Source organism: Homalodisca vitripennis, chromosome 5 (genome assembly GCF_021130785.1).
Source record: "Homalodisca vitripennis isolate AUS2020 chromosome 5, UT_GWSS_2.1, whole genome shotgun sequence".
Classification (NCBI taxonomy): Eukaryota; Metazoa; Arthropoda; class Insecta; order Hemiptera; family Cicadellidae; genus Homalodisca; species Homalodisca vitripennis.
This window is the reverse complement of record NC_060211.1, coordinates 48,316,233-48,329,328: the sequence shown is the minus strand read 5'-3', so window position 1 is coordinate 48,329,328 and position 13,096 is coordinate 48,316,233. Positions and strand designations below refer to the sequence as shown.

General features: G+C 37.5%; 1 protein-coding gene across 1 annotated transcript; it reads right to left on the bottom strand.

The window, feature by feature from the left end:
• Window positions 1-1,212: 1,212 nt before the first annotated feature.
• Window positions 1,213-12,267, bottom strand: LOC124362113 (achaete-scute homolog 1a-like). The gene is made up of 3 exons (XM_046816310.1): window positions 11,315-12,267; window positions 3,868-3,932; window positions 1,213-3,298 (listed from the first exon to the last, which is right to left on the bottom strand). Exon 1 carries the CDS (start codon window positions 12,033-12,035, stop codon window positions 11,328-11,330), a length of 708 nt encoding a protein of 235 aa, XP_046672266.1. The 5' UTR covers window positions 12,036-12,267; the 3' UTR covers window positions 1,213-3,298; window positions 3,868-3,932; window positions 11,315-11,327.
• Window positions 12,268-13,096: the final 829 nt, after the last annotated feature.

Genomic DNA, 13,096 nt, shown 5'->3' with positions numbered 1-13,096 from the left:
TTTGTACGTTGCCTACCCGCATGTCCTTAAACACGACCTTGACCGAGACCTCCAGGCTGGAGTCTCCATCTCCAGACGTGTGATGTAACACCCGCATCTGTCTGGGTCCGAAGTCACACTTAGGACCTACCTGCGGCCAGTGTTTTCGTTATAATGATAATAATTTATACTACGGGTCCACTACGAGGAAACGTTCCTTCAAATTTAAACCATAAGGAAAAAGTCCAAGTTAATGTCTTAAAAAGGTCATGGTAATGAATATCTGATTTAGACCAAATATGGTCAATCACTGATTATTGACAATACTAAACTGCCTTTCACGTCCTATAATCCATTATTCCAGTCTTTTTATGATGGTATGAGTACAAAGTCTCAACAATCTTCGGCAACACTGAACATAAACAAATAAACTACAAAATGTCTGTATTTGAAATATGGCATATTTACATTTAAATTATGCTCATATAAATAAAATAGTACTAAGGTACTTGATTATTCCCACTCTATTCTTTCCAGTTTTCCTATGTCCATGAAAAGTATACAACGAATTTTATTCCAGGTTTCCTATGGGTTGAACAGGTTTTAGGTATTATTGGAAATGAATACTAAATATATACATATATTGTTCAAATTCTGAGAAAAGCTACACTTCAAAAAGGTATTACCAAAATGTCGTTGTGGCAAATGTAAATTTAATTGAACATTTAAAATGCAACTTGATTATGTTTTGGAGTCAAAGAGACACACAATTAATCTTTTTCTATGCATTTCAATTTGACCTCAATAACATTATTGACTACACTGACTTTTAGTGGGTTTAAATTTAATCAAAATTTTGCACCCTCTTCTGAAGATATTTAATTTGTTAGCTTTTGAGCTAAACAGTTTTAAATGAAGAACTTTTATGCTCAAATGCACATCAATCATCTGGATTAAACCAAATTATTGGAACCTTCAAATAATTTCTAATGAAATTTCCAACGATTTTACAATGAATTTTATGTATTTAAATTCGTTAGAGGCCAAAACTTATTATAAAAATAAAATAAATTACAAAATTACACTGCCAGTTATAGTTGTGTCTAGTCAAGTTTCAAGGAATGCCTCATAATTTAATACCACTGTTTTAGAACTAGTAATGAAGATCTGAGTTATATATCCTTTTTTCTTAACGTCTATGTGAGAGGGGTTAGAAACACCAACAAAAGCAAATATGTTTTGTAACATGTTTAATGAATACAATAACATATAAAAAAGTGTATGAGCATTATTTAACATAAGGCACAAAGGCGCTGCAGCTCACTACAGTATATTTACATATTGTTGACTAGATTCTTAACATTACAGTACATTATAGTACAGTACGGTACAGTACAATAGTACAGTACAGGCTGAGATTTGTACAACACTGGTTACAAGGTGGAGATAGCCCTGAGGAAGGTTACAATAGTTATTCAAAGGGAGTTCCTCTGGGGCCACAGATTGGACCAGTTTTATTTTATTTTTCTAAATACAGTTAGAATTGATTTGTTTGTTTTTTATATCTTATTCAACTGTAGGTAATATTGAAAACAGTGTTCACCAATTGCAACTCAAATAATTTTTTTATCTTTCTGCAGTCTTAAAATGACATGTAGGAATTGTGATCTTATATGTCATTTCAAAAGTTTAAAAAGATAACAGTATTTACATTTCGGTTGGCATATTCATATTGTAAAAAAAGACTTATAAAGTATTTCAGAGTTCAAAAAACTAAATAAATTACACTGTTAATCTGAAGGAACCAGAGGAATTCCCTTTTAATCGATTAGTCGCTATGGTATTTTCAGTGGTAACCATAAACCTATGGTGGTATGGCATCGGAAAAGATCTCCTGTAACCAACACAATCTAATAATTAGATGTTGAAGAATTATTCGGTTGTGACTCAAAATACACTAAAGCTATGGACAACAACAGTTGAAGGACACTTCATCTTCTCGTCTTTCGTACATAAATAAACTTCGAACTCTGTATTTACAATAAACAAAGTACTAACTGTTACATAAATATAAACGTAATAAATAACTACAAAATATGCAATGTACAAAAGGACAAGTTTATATACAGACTCATCAAATAAGGATCCCCTAGTGAAAGAATTTTGAGCAAATTTTGAGCTTAGCCTATCACATGGAATGATTTACAAAGTGGAAGTACTTTTTGAAATCACAAAATCAACTTCTATCAACAAATATGATAGATTCATTAGATTAGTAAGTACACTTAACATCATTTCATTACAGAATCCAAAGCTCTTTATAGATCATTAAAACGCGAGCCTGCTTTAAAATATTTGGTTTGAAATTAATTCCAACAGTTAAAATAATTATATTTATACTACGATGATAAAAATATAGAACCATAAGATTATCTTAAAAACGGAAACATGATATAAAGGAATTTATCATTGAATCTAATGTATGATAATTACCTTTCATGAGATCACAGAATCTTAAGAACTGGCTTTGTAATCGTATCCAAGAATATATGAAACTATTTAAAATTGTGATTTACAAATTCAATACCATAACATACAACAGGAACAAGTCATTTAGAATTATACAGTGTAAACAGATTGTAACATGGAATGATTTTATCATATTAGAAAAGAAAGGTAAATGCCTTAAACGCTTGATATTACAGTTGAAAAGAAATTTCCCTTTTTTGAATTTTATGTCCTAAAAGAAAGAAAATATTCTAAGATATACAGTATATAGAAGAACTATTTATGCAAGCAAAACAAGCCAGGAAAGCATTCACCTTAAAATTTACGACTTAAAATTTATAAAACCGATCTAATAATAATTTGTACTTAGATTGCTGGAAATGCATGATATTAGTTATAAAATTAAATCAACACTTACATATAACATTTGTTGGGCAATAGATAATTTTAGTATCACATACTTACAACATTAAAAACCATTGGAATACTTTAAAAATTTACAAAAACGTGTTGTATGTTATAAAAATACAGACAAAGGCACTACTCTAAACTAATATATCACTACGATATTGACACTGTGCTCATAAAATCTCCACAACTCGTATAAAAATAAACAATATAAATGCATAATAAGCAACATTAGAAAGATTTCATAGAGAAACAAAAACTGTAACAGTCCAAAGTCAGTGTAATATCGCAGAGCTTCTAATATCGAAGTATTGCTTATGCGCAAAACAATGAAATGTTGCTCGGAGAGAGTCGGCTTCGTTCGGGAGTGTTCGGAGACGCAGTCGCAGGGGCGGAACAACACCTGTGAAGAAGAAGAAGAACTGATGAGTGATCACATGAGAAGTGCATTAGAAGGCGGAAGTCTGGCGGAGGGAAAGACATGTGGTGGAGGAAGAGGTACAACATATGGTGGCTAGGGTAAGAGGTTGTCTGGGTGAGATGATCGTCCCAAATCACTGGATTTACTCAGACTCACTATAATAACTAACAACTAGCTAGGCTAGGCTACACGGAACCCAACAAAAACATTGTTGGAATCAAAATAGAAGTGACCAGTCACGGTATGTCTAGAGGAAAATATTTATAATAATACAGTAAATTGTATTATTATGAATTAAAATATGTTATTGACTCGACCTTAAGGTGGGATTCGGTAATTATTATTTGTTTCAGTACTTTTAATTTAAAATTCAATATGTTTACTTCCGCAAAACAGCAAATTGAAATTAGTTTCTTCATGGATTCCATTACATAAATTATGATTACATTTAGATTTCGTAATCCCGTAGATTTCAATGGAACTTTATCTTCTAAGATTCAAATTTAATATATAAAGCCTAAGTAGATTTATACTTTGATTGAGTAACCTACCTTTATGAGATCCTAGAACTGGCGATGGGCTGACGCTTCTGAGATCAGGAAAATGTACAACAGATCTGTAACAGAAAAAAGAAACGCATGATTAGTTTGGTGGAAAAATCCACACCTTTCCAAAGTAAACATTTCTAAACAAGACAAGAGAGCCCTATAAACGTAAACAAACAAAACTGACACACAGTACAAAGACAAAGAGTAACAAAAGGTTGAAACAATGAACGTAGGGAAACCGAATGGGAATGACAATGAAGAGTTGACCTCGCGTTAGTGGGGGGCAATTGTGCGTCGGGGGTCGGGGTCGGACGTCCATCGCCATGAGATCATCAGCTTCCTAGCCCGCGGACAAAGACAACTAAACTACGCCAGACCATTCAACGCCTCCCAAACAGCACCTACAATTAAACCCATCTGAGACAAAAAACTTAGCCTCCGGCCAAATCTGCTTTAGATTACTTTAAATAATATTAGCCACGAATTTCCGGGCGCCTCTCCATTTACATAGAGTTGCCCATGAATAATATGAAAACTAAGTAAGGGGTCTCTTTTCATTAGGGCGCAATGCCTCTTTTTTACGACCTATTTGGTAGATTGAATTAAATAACGCCGATGCCCGTTAGTGTCAATAAACGGTGGGTTTATGTGAGCAGACGTAGAATAATTGAATATTCAACTCAATGGCTATTTGTAGGATTGAATGAATGAATTTACGAGTGAAATTGTACAATCAGCTGGGAAAATGTAAATACAAATAATCGATTTGGACTCCCCAAATGAATAGTTCAATTTATTACTTGTTTCTGGTAGAGGGAGGCTGTTTCTAATAATGCCTGTTGTTTTTTAGTTAGTATGATTCGAATTGTTCCGGAAGTAAATTTCTATATACCCTGGGATTTGGGCAAGTGGATTCATAACAGTTCTGATGTAGCCTACATTATTATTAATTCTTCGTTATTATTGTTGATATGGAACAAAAAAAATTCTGGAAAAACTTTCGGGCGGATGAAGATTCGGTTAAATGATAATCGGAGTATTTGCAGAAGTGAGGGATATATGTTGTATTAGTGCAGTACCTTCCACTTTTGCAGGGGACTGTACCGCTTCCGCTAGGGAAGTGGCGGGCTGGGCGAGGGGAGGACACCTCGGCTCACTCGCTACGCTCTCACCGCCACCGCGCACTCTCGCGGCAATATCGTCTTACACTTGAATATTTATTTACAACAAGCGGGGGAAAACTAGATTGATTGCAACTGCGATGAAGTACAAAACAGAGGAAGAGGAGTAGTTGAGGGGGGAAACATAACTTGGTAATAATTAGTGCGGTTAGTGCTTCATATTTAAAAAGTTTTCAGGTGTGCGTGGCGGCATAACTTATTTCCATTGTATTGTGTACCGAAATTAACGGAGTGGTACATTAACTCATGAATGCAATAACGATAAAATTTATTAATTCTTAAACTATATATTTTATATTTTATCCCTTCGCTCATACCAAAGTTAAATTATCTTTCAAAACTGTTATGATCTAATTTCTCCCAGACTATAACAATTTCATCGGGTGTTGTTAATCAAAGGATTGTTACAAACGAACTACCGGCCGTATCAGTGATGAAACGTTTACTAACAATATAAAGAAGGTACAAGCAGTTGAGGCCTATGACGTCAAGCAGTGGTGGATGTCGTATCACTCTCAACTCTCGATGAATCGACCGCGATATGGCATGACAAAAGATAGACAACTCTCTACATACACAATTGATTAGTATTATTGATATCAAATTTTTTTACTAGTCCAAATTGAATATTAATAAGTGTAACAGATTTTAACTGCCAGGAGACCATGACCTGGCCCAACCACAATGGAAGTGCCCTAGATGCGACTCGATTTTACTATGATGGAAATAGGCAAGCCTACGCAGAGTATTAAAATTAATCCGCATAAAATTATAATCTCATTCCAAACTAGTCCGATCTATTTAATTCACGCAACGGACTAATGCGCTGCTCTATTTTCATTATAACCAGTCGCTAAACGAATTCACCCCGCGAGGCCGAGCGGAAGACGGTCTGACCTGGCTGGGGATGATTTGGAGGGACGGGGGAAGGGGGTTTATCTACTATAGTGTGCCTAGATTTATAGAAGAGAAAAACTAGTTCAGGACATTTAACGGCCGTTTTTATTTGGCTAGGATCGTCGTTGGTGAATAGCCTCGGATAAACTGGCAGTGCAGGTTTGTAGGAAGAAAAGCTGTTTGAAATAGGTATTTCATGTGTCTCCTAGACACGTACAAACACGTTGTTCAAATTTCTTTTTCAAAAGTAGAAAACAGTAAACTAAACCGTTGGGAATTATAGATTTGGGAAGTTTACAATAAGACACGAGTGAAACAAAACAAAATATTAAACAACGATACAGATAGAATATAAACAAACGGATGCAACGGAGTATCGTAAGACCCGTGAGAACGCCAAAAGGCAAAATCAATAGAGTTCTCACACAAACAGGCAAAGAACGACACACTAAGAAGGATCTGTTGGATCATATTTATTGCTTATCCTTCTCTGTGCATGTGTATGCGTTAAAGTTAGTAAGTAACCGGGGATAGGGCTGAACAGGATGACACGGAATTAGTGCAATAGCTACCCGTTTAATTCCATGAAGTTGTCGGTTGATTGAAATTTTTGACTAACAAAACCGTTAGTTTGGCCAAAACTCTAGGAAAGCCTAGACAGGGTGCTGTTGCTAAGCAACCGAATCTAGAGGCCGTGGGTGCTGCCCGTGGGCACGCCAGAGGGGTTCCCAGTGCACCACAAAGACGTAGTACAAGGAGGGACGGAAGACGTAGAGCTATTGTGCGCACAATACGTCTTACAGCACAAAGCCCAACGGTGCCCGAGGGAACTTTCTGATTCCGCGCTACCTGGCTTAGTCCAGACCTGGAATGGTTACAAATTTTAATCAACTGCGCACAATAGAGGGGTGCGAAGGGATGGAGGCTGAAGAATAAGGAAGAGTGATGTCGCTAAATATTGTCTTTTCGGAGTTGAATCAGAGTTTATGTACGACAGTAGGGTGAGCCCGTACCGTATCCGCGTGAAAGGTGGGTTAACTGTAAGATTAGAGGATTTCAAAGGGTCTTTAAAGACGGAATGCTGAAGTTTAGTTTTAAGTAGATGGCGATTTTTTTTAGTTTTTTTTTGGAATTCAATGAAATAAATTTTGGTGATTGGTCGATAATTACACAAAAACGAAGCGGTAACTTCAGAAATTTTACAGGTTCTATGAAAATTTTACCGTAAGAAAAAGTTTAGTCTTCTTCTCCAATTCTTTTAAACTCCACTAAAGGAGTACTTACTGGGTATGCTGACTCCAGCACTTGTGACTACCGCGAAGTCTGCCCAGCACAAGAGCCCGCCTGCCCGCATACCGCCGGGCACGACGGTTACGGGTTACGGGGAAGAGGTAATGTGGTGCGCAGCGCACCGCCTAGTCGCGGCTGATAAGTCTGATTAAGGACAAAGATGGCCTTGTCTCGACTTCCGGTCGGTCAGGCGGCAGACGGAAGTGGCAACGTCTTACCTGCCGGGTACAACGCGCTATAGCATGCTCACCAGAGGAAGGCCTCATAAAATGTGATGTAGAGCACTCCCTTATTTGAATACAAAGCATGCTATCATAGCGCCCCAGGTGGGAGGCACTCTGTTAACTACTATGTTTTGTGTTATTGTCCTTGAGAGCTTAACGTAGTACCGATGAGTTATATATAACATCTCTTAAACATCAAATATAGGTACAGGTCTAATGGCTCATATAAATTTTCGTGTAATACCACGTAATTGATAAAGATTTGATGTTCTTTAAGACAATGGAGGAATGCTCCAATACAAATAACTTTTAAGGAATGGTTTTGTAAATGCAATGTCCAAACTTTGAACCGTATTAAATTAAATTTTATTTGTTTTATTTCAAACCTATACGTAGTTATTTTTTGAATACCTAAATGCTATACAGTATTTCGGAACTCATTGAAACAGTCCATATTTTAATACGTGAAATGAATACGTGTGTTTTGAATTATGATCTGTTGTGGTAAAGATTTACGGAGTAGTTGGAGACCAGATGTGTAACATTAAAATCCATTTACACGACCTGCTCGTTACAGATTTTTATCTAGAGGTATGTATGGAAATTAATATCACTTAGTACAGATTTCTAGCTATGATAAAAATACTACACATTTTCGCTTTCATTGTTAAAAAATTAGTAAATACAAATAATCAAGGGATTTCTTACATTTAGTCTATTATTTCCTGTAGTATCGCACGGTACGTAATACGACTAAGCACTGTTACTAAACACGCCCGGAACGTGCAGGAGACGTTCAGACTTAAAGTCGCTAACAATCGATCAGTTGTCATTGAGTAGAACAACAAAGGTTCATTCATTACTGTGGACACCGAACAAGTTACATAACCTGCACTACTCGCGGTAACGGGCCTGCTACTCGAGACTAGTCACTCTACTACTCTTCACTCTACTCCACCTGAACCCAGATAAAGATGATTATTTCATTAAAACCGGTTCAGCGCTCGCTGCAGACATCGATGCCTGCCCCGCCGCTCCGCGTAGCGCCGCTAGCTAGTTTGGCGTACAAGTTTCAAACCAAATCCCGCCAAATTAAAATAGAAAATAAATTAATAAAATGCATTAAAAATAATAAATATTTGTAAAATTGCAATTTTTCACAGAAAAAAAATAACAATAAGATTCTCAACACGAATTTTACGTGTATTTACTTTCAAAAATATTAATTTAATTCTGATTTTATTTTATGCATTTTTATTTTAATACATGGGCATTTTTTAAACCAAAATTCAATTTTTTTCCTCTGACGTAATGGAACTGTTGTAATATGAAATGCAATATAATACGGTGGCAAACACAGTAGTACAAAGGTTACGGTTTGAAATGAGAAAATGTCAAAACGTAAAAGTGTTAAAAACAAAATAGATTAAAAGAAATAGTAATTATTATTATTTGCCGGAACATAATCGGCATCGAATTTACTCAGTAAACGTTTTAAACAATATTTACGTATACGTACATACAGAATTAAGATTTATTGTATAATTGTGTTAAAGATTCATGAATAGCTAGTGATTGGATTTCAAACTTAAAAATCCGTAATACACTACTTGTAAAGGTTTCCGTACATATTAATAACGGACGTGTAATGTTTATATACGTACTAACGGATATACAGTACAGGGGTTAATGACAAGTAAGAGTTTATAAAAAAAAACGGGAAACCGTTAAAGCAAAAAATACAATACATACAATACATTTAGATAAAAAAGCCGTGTATAGGTTTAGCATGATGTATGCTAGTAAAAACTACCTCGCTTAGAGTTCGCGGAGAAAATCAACATCCCTGGAATCCGGGATGTTCAAATAAAATCATCCCTTTGTCGACCCGGCCGCGGGGCGGCCACAAAAAAGGTGAGGCTCATTGTGATGGTGATGGGCGAAAGCTCCTCGGGCCGCAGGATGAAAAGGTTTTCGCTCGGAGCTAACGTAGCCTACCCCGGGCACCTAGAGCAAAAACCGCGTACATAGAATACATGATGAACGAGCGGGGATCTCTTATCGGGAATCGAATGAAAAAGTGGGATTCGCATAAAAAGTAGATAGATTAGTGGCAGGTAGACGGTCGGGCGGTGGCACGCGCGATCGCCGACTGCCTCGGAATCCCCATAATTATTATCCTTGACCTAAGCCAACGTCTGGCGCTGTGCCAGTACTAGCGGGCAGCGGCTGGCTTCACTTAGGGAACTTGGTGTACTGCGAGTTGTTTGTATCCATGGTCAATCTTGAGAAAAGGGATTATACGTAATACTACTACATACATACGAAAATAACAGGCGTTACTGACAACTCAATAAGGGTAGCTAGCTAATTCCCACTTAGAGTAATGTAAAGACAAAAACAATATAACTGTGTCCAACAAACAATCTGATAAGAAGGTAGAAAATTACAATTTTAATTAACATGGATTAATTACTGTCATGTGATAGTAGTATGTACTGAGCTATTTAACATATTATTGTCATTTTAGTATACTTATTTAATTACATGTTTATGTTGCAGTGTTACTAGGAATGTATGTTCATTTTCCTACACAATTACTTAAGTATATAATGTAAAAAAGCAAGCAAACTAAACAATACTACAGGTTATGTCATAAAATTTTCTTGGATCGACATTCCTGCAGATGAATATCAATATTCTACTAAATATTAAAAAAGTACACTTCATACAATTTAGACATTTATATATCAACATTGAAGAAAGTGTCATTTTACTAAAATTACACATTTTTGGTTGTTTTGGAATCCCCACAATTAAATAGCTGACCTATCCAATGCAAAAGTTCCAACATTAGACTGATAATAGATGTGGATAACACCAAGTTTCAGGGAATATCATAACACTTTTACTGGTTTCCAAGAAATCATTTCCAAAGGTGGTCATTCATGTGATCAAAACTTATAAATTATTATATACATGTGCTTTTATCCTCGACAATATAGTTCAGAAAAGTCATACAGTAAACTGCGCTGATAAGGTTGTGAGCACTTTCCTTTCCAGCACAACTTAAGTATAGAATTGAAATCTAAACTTTACACATCAACTAAAATTTCCTCAAAATATCTCTCTTATTAAAACAGGTTATTAAAAGCGGGAATAGCTTTAGTTGGTTCTTCTATGTGAGATTAGTACAGTATATATGTTTAATTCAAGGAGATTTGAAATGTTTAATAATTCCAAGGCTTACCCAGTTTGAGGCTGAACTTAAATCCTCAGAGAAATTCGTTTGGAAATATGTACATATGGATATGCATAACGGAATGAAAATAAATATTGAACATAGAAAATGTTTTGTATCGACATATTTGAAAACTTTGTGATTTCCATAAAGATCTTCTAGTTACAATGTATGGAATGCCTTTCAGATGGTTCAAAATTGCCTATTTGAGAAATAATATATTTTTAGCACAACATCAAGTAGGAATAAAATATATTGTAGTCCTACTTGATCAGGTGAGATTAATTAATGTTCCCAGCAAATAAGTAAAGCCAAAAAATTGTGTGTACTTTAGTGTTACAATATACTTTATAATGCAAATAACTGTTAGTACAAGACTAAAATATTGTATATGATCAAAATAACAGTTTCGTTGAGGAAGAAAAGTTAGTTAAATTGTATTTTGTTAGATATTCGATGTACAAGAAAACGGATAAGTAACAAAATGAACACTTTAGATTTTTGCTTTTGAATTTATGAGATATTTTAAATATTTATGACCTGTCTTAGACAAATAGCTGTCTTTGGCACTTCCAATCTCTAACAACAAAAATACAGTTTATTTCAACTTTGCTCACCTTATATATAAGCTCATTGACTCTGCTGCCACCACGATATCACATCAAGGAGTTCCTCGTCTTCTGGACTCATGGGCTCGTAGTTCTCCTGCTGGTAGGTGAGCGAAGGAGGTGCCACGTACGAGCCTTCCGACGCGTATGAGGAGGGCGGGGGTGACGAGGACGCTTCTGAACACGGGGGTGAGAGGGAGGACTCCGGAGGCCTTTGGTTCTCCGTCGACGCGTAGTACGAATTCTCGCCCTGAGAGGACGAACCGGACTCATCCAAGAGTTCCTGTAGCGATCTGATGTACTCTACGGCCATCCGGAGGGTCTCGACCTTGCTCAACTTCTTGCTGGCGCCCCTGCTTCCCGCCGAGGAAGACAGTGCGGTAGCCACACTCAGGGGGATGTGGGAGCGCAGGGTCGCGAAGCCGTTGTTTACTTGCTTCACCCGGTTCCTCTCTCGAGCGTTCCTGCGGGCCACGGAGGCGGGCTGGTGTCCCTGGATCCCCTGATAGGCGAAGTTTATCCTCCTCTTACACCTCGCCAGGTCGTTGTTGTTGCCGGTGTTGTCGACCAGGACGGACCCTCGCTCCTCCACAAGAATCCTGGTGAGCCCGGGCTCCGATTTGACCTGCTGGGGGGAGGACACGATGACCGCCTGCGCGTTACTCACGGGTACCCTCACCATCCCGTGCTGCAGACTCATCAGGTTCAGGGGCTTCACTATCGACGTCATCACACACACTCGCGACACGACCTCTCTGCTCGACTGCTCGGTAGGTTCTGAGTTTCAGCGCTCGCAGTAGGGGCTACGCTCTTGTACCCCCCACCCCTCGTGGCACGGGCCGCCGGGTCGGTGGTGGGGGGACCCCGGCGCGTGGCACCGACGCACGCCACCCCCTCCACCACTACCAGTTTTTTACAGCTGGTTAGGGCCCTCTTTGTCTAACGCCGGTCTTGTATTTTATACGAGACCCGGCGCGGCGGCGCGGGCGCGCTCTCCTCTTCTCTCTCACTCTTGCTCCTGTACCAGTTCTCTGTGCGTTTTGATATACGGCGTTTTTTCGCCGCCGGTTCTCTCGCCCCTGGCCAGGCCGATTACCCGAGCTCGGTGTCCCTCCCCGCGCCTCGCTCGCGTAATTGACATGCATTTCTAGGATAATTTAATTTTGTACATTGATTACGATAAATGCACTCCGACGCGTCCTTCCGACCTTAATGACGGGGCGGAATAATTTGATTTAATTTCTAATTTAAAAGTTTTGTTTTTATTTTGCTTAAGAATGTAGGCCACTTTTAAATATTGATACAGTACAGTCTATCAATCGCATTAAAATTGAGTGCGGCATTACGCCTATTAACTTGTACAAATATGCATTCCATTAATGTAAACAATTTGTAAGTCCTGAACTGTTTTCAGTAGCAATTTAAATTTAAATTTAATGTTCACGATTGAGCTTACTATAATTTAACACTATTACATGTATTCTTGAAATTCAACTGTATTCAAAAACGTATTATTGTGTAGTCCCTATAATTTGAGGTTATATTTAGTAAAACTCCACACCTACTATTAGTTTTCCCAAGCGGTTTTTTTTGCGACATGTAACCACAGGTTTGCGCATTATAGGAGGCTGCATTAGTCTGGCAGGCGGACCTCACTGCCACTGTTTTAATGCGACCTCATAACTATTATTATATAAATTCAGACCCTCGCAATTTTGCCAGGTATGTGTAGGTGTAATTTTTATGTGAGAGAATTCCAAAACCTCCAACCAGGCTTTAACGTGTATTGCT

What these genes read in the sequence shown, in the direction of transcription:
- LOC124362113 (XM_046816310.1), bottom strand. Translation starts at nt 12,035, where the DNA reads ATGACGTCGATAGTGAAGCCCCTGAACCTGATGAGTCTGCAGCACGGG.